The following is a 4,004-nucleotide window of genomic DNA, read 5'->3' on the forward strand; positions in this document are numbered from 1 at the left end:
ATATTCGTTCACGATAGACTCAATACCATAGGAATATATGATTGATATATTGTGGATAGGCGAATAGTATTGTGGGAACATGCTATTCATATAAACGATCCGGTCGATTTGCAACCATAGATAATCTGGATTAACGAGTGTGATTATTGAACTTAATAGGATTGATAAACCAACCACAACCCTGGAATCTTCATCTCCTCTGATTAAAATCTCACCATACCCATTTGCATTCTTGATAAATTAGTCGTTACTTGTTTAATTTTTGCAATAGTAGATTAATAGAAAAATAACACTCTTGATTATCTTGGACATTAAAATTGATTTTAGTTTGCTTAGTTAACAATTATTCTAAGTCTATGTGGGTTCGACATCGAACTTTCGAGTCACTTTATTACTTGACGGCCACGTAGACTTGCGTGTACTTGGGGAATCAACAAGGGTGTTCAAATTTGAAAGAAGAGAAAAAATTTTCCAGACAAAGAATGTTCAATATATGTTATATACCTCTAAAACCTACTCCCTCCGTTTAAAAAAGATTGGCATGATTGGGAGTACGAGGGTCAAAGTATCTAACTTTGCCCGTGAATTTAAACATAGATTCTTCAAGTTTTTGAAAATAAAATTTATATTTTCGAAAATTACATAAAAAGTATTATAAGTCATAATAATTCATAATTCAAAATATTTATAAAATATTTAAAAAAACGTGGTCAAAGAACACGCACGTATAATGTGTGTTTGGTATAAAAACTGGGTGCGAATATATATTTTTTCACTCTCCTCTCTATTTCTATCTCTATCTCTATCTCTATCATCGGACCAAGGGGCATATCTGTCATTTTAATATATTGAGTTTTAAGGTTCGCATCATCTGTCCCGCTGTCCGTTAACAGAAAACGACTGCAAGCAACCTGTGGTCTACCTGTATACAAATAACATATCACATTCACATTAATATATGCATCTTTGGTTTATTTTTTTAATAATGTGTTCGTGTACATAAAATATACAAAAACCATGTCTGGCTCTCTCTCTCTTTAGTATATAAATAACCAAGAGAGACGCAAACGCCGCCTCAAGGGTGTCTTCAGTTGCCTTTCTCTCTGGTTAAATTGGTTTTAGTTTTCGTTTCCTTCCTTTAGATTTTAAATCAGATAGATTGAAGAATTTGAAGAAAAAGAAAATGGTGGATTTTCAAACAGTTTGCTCCATGTGTGGTGATGTAGGCTTCCCTGACAAGCTCTTCCGCTGCTCCAAGTGCCACCACCGTTTTCAGCACTCGTATGTCCTTCAACCTTCTCAGTTATATATATAGTAGCTTATACGACTCTTGATCTTAAGAAAGAGAGCAACTAAACGAGACAGATCATTGCTGATAAGTTATTTAACTCTAAGTTCGACGATTGAATTAATCTATTCTTTTAAGAGGGATTTTCGTACTAACCATAGGAAGAAGAACTTCACTGGTTCGGTTCAAAGACTCACTTTCTTCTCTTCCTCGATTAATTAGTTCAGCCTTTAGACTAGTGTTCGTAGGCTTATTATAAGCTCAGATCGACTCTCATTTTTTCCCCCTTTGAGAGGCCAGATTCATGTGCCAACTTTATGAAGAATAACGTACTCCTATTATAGTTTTGGTCGAACGGTCGGATTTTCTTTCTTGATTGGTCTAATCTTCTCTATTAGGTTAGTTCTTAGTTTTATTCGAGAGTTTAATCTCGTAACTTTTTTTCTTTCTTTTGAAAATTACAAGAGAGTACTTTTAATGCCATCATTAAATTTCTTGCTTTGTGGATCAAGTCTTAATCTTGGGATCAACTTTGTAGAGAAACATGGTCCGCAGCTTGGTTTGGTCCCTCATGACTGCCACGCCTTTATAGTCTTTGACTGAATATATATTTTACTTTTGTTTAATTTTCGTTTTCTTTCTTGGTTGTGGCCAGCCAAACATGACCCTCGTCCACCGCCACTATCACCGGAAATATTCATCATCATAACATGATTACTTCTTTAGAAAAAAGAAGAAGAAAGAGTACGTTAACTCTCATTTATTTTACACTTACAATACAATAATAGACCATGTCTCTATGTGGCTACAGTTTTTTAATGAACTAGAGGCGGATATAGAGCCAGTCAACTTATGTATAATCTCATTATATGTATATATTTTAAAATTTTTTCCATACGTAAACATATATAGTTCAAGTCGGAAGGAATAGTTTTTGCACAACTTATCCCAAATTTGTATATGTTAGGTATTGTAGCAACTACTACAACGAATCATCGGAGCCAATACAAGTGTGTGATTGGTGTCAAAGTGAGGAAAAAGGCTCGAGGCATGGTGGTTCAAGGAAATCAATTGCAGGAATGAGTGATTCAGGGATCAAATCGGAATATTCAGGTGACAAAATCAAGCAGAATGATAGGGAAGAAAGTGGTGCTGAAAGGGCAAAGAATCCTAGTGGCACTCCTTCACCTCGGAGAAGATACAAGCTTCTCAAGGATGTCATGTGTTAAATTATGAGACAAGTTTAAATTCTAATCCTAGTGAGTTTTGATTTTCTAGTGTTTTTTTCTTCTACTTTTTCCGTTTCTTTTTTGACAGCCAAGAGTGTTTGGCTCTATGCTAAATAAGTTGATAGAATCAGTGAAACTTCATGTACAAATCAGATGATAATTAAGTAAGCATGAGTTTTTGTAAGCCTTCCATTTGCTTGATTGTTTTTTGCCAAATAACTTCTTGATGGTTAATTCCCTTTAACTGCACGCATGAAATAAATATATTCCAATATGCTAACTCTATTACTCCTTTTCTACTCCTAGTTTATATATATGGTGAGATTCGGAGTACAAGAATGTTTAACTTTGTATGATTCAAACATAAAATTTTCAAATGTTTGAAATAGAATCTACATATTTAATTAAAGACTAGATAAAAATTAATATAAATCAAAATAGTTAATAATTTATGTACTTAACAAAACTATTTAAGAATAATGTGATCAAAGAGAAACTTATGGATTTTTCAGACAGTAAAGAACGCCACGTAGAGTGAAATAAGAAAATATGAAAAAGTATTTCAACCAGGAAATTAAATTTGATCCCCTTATAAATCAGAGATCTGCATAGCAGAGCCTAATAAAACTGGGGAGACATTAATTAAGAGCTAGTGGTGAAGGTTTCTTCATATGGTGATAGAGGGGGCACACTCTTTTGCTGAGACTCTTGGGCAGAATTGACTGCGCCTTTGATCCCTTTTCACCAAAGAATTCATAGTACCTAAAGCTGGTAACATTTGGAGGTGCATGCAATGACGGTATTTATGAGACCCCCTATCATTTTTTTCTTATTAAAGGAAAATATTGCGGAAAGTTAACGTTAGTAATTAAATTTAATAGATCATCAGTATGCATAATAAATTGAGTACATCACAATCCAATAGAGTTACCGATTTGTTTGGCTTCATTGGATTTTATAGGAAGTGGTAGTTTAAATTCATATAAAAATGGTTAAAAAAGAATTTCTATTAAGTAGGGATCATACGAGAAAGGAAATAGTTAGAATCAAACTCACACATTAAATTGGTAGTATTCAGCTAGCTATAGTTTGGTCTAAAAATTACTCCCTCTATTTCAATTAAGATGATACATTTCGCCTATCGAGAGTCAATTTCACTAAACTTTGAAACTAAATTGGATTAATTCACCTCAATATTTCAAAATTAAAATTTACATATTCACAAACAATACGAAAAGTACTATAAGTTGTTATTTTTCTCATGTCAATATGATAAAAAAAATATTTTAAAATATTGATCAAAACTCATACTACAATTTCTCGATAAGCCAAATGTGTTATCTAAATTGAAACGGATGGACTACACTCTCGTATTGAAACAAATGTGTCATCTTCCACTCTCGCGTTTTGTCAACAAGGGTTCCTTCTGTTTGAAGTAAATGTTTAAGTGACACTGAAACCATAACTTTCACTTCTAACCAACAAAC

General features: G+C 33.2%; 1 protein-coding gene across 1 annotated transcript; it reads left to right on the forward strand.

The window, feature by feature from the left end:
• Positions 1-1,004: 1,004 nt before the first annotated feature.
• LOC104108812 (uncharacterized) lies at positions 1,005-2,701 on the forward strand. The gene is made up of 2 exons (XM_009617940.4): positions 1,005-1,281; positions 2,256-2,701. Exons 1-2 carry the CDS (start codon positions 1,184-1,186, stop codon positions 2,515-2,517), a joined length of 360 nt encoding a protein of 119 aa, XP_009616235.1. The 5' UTR covers positions 1,005-1,183; the 3' UTR covers positions 2,518-2,701.
• The last annotated feature ends 1,303 nt before the right edge of the window (positions 2,702-4,004 follow it).

The sequence above is a fragment of the Nicotiana tomentosiformis genome, chromosome 8 (assembly GCF_000390325.3).
Source record: "Nicotiana tomentosiformis chromosome 8, ASM39032v3, whole genome shotgun sequence".
NCBI classification, from domain to species: Eukaryota; Viridiplantae; Streptophyta; class Magnoliopsida; order Solanales; family Solanaceae; genus Nicotiana; species Nicotiana tomentosiformis.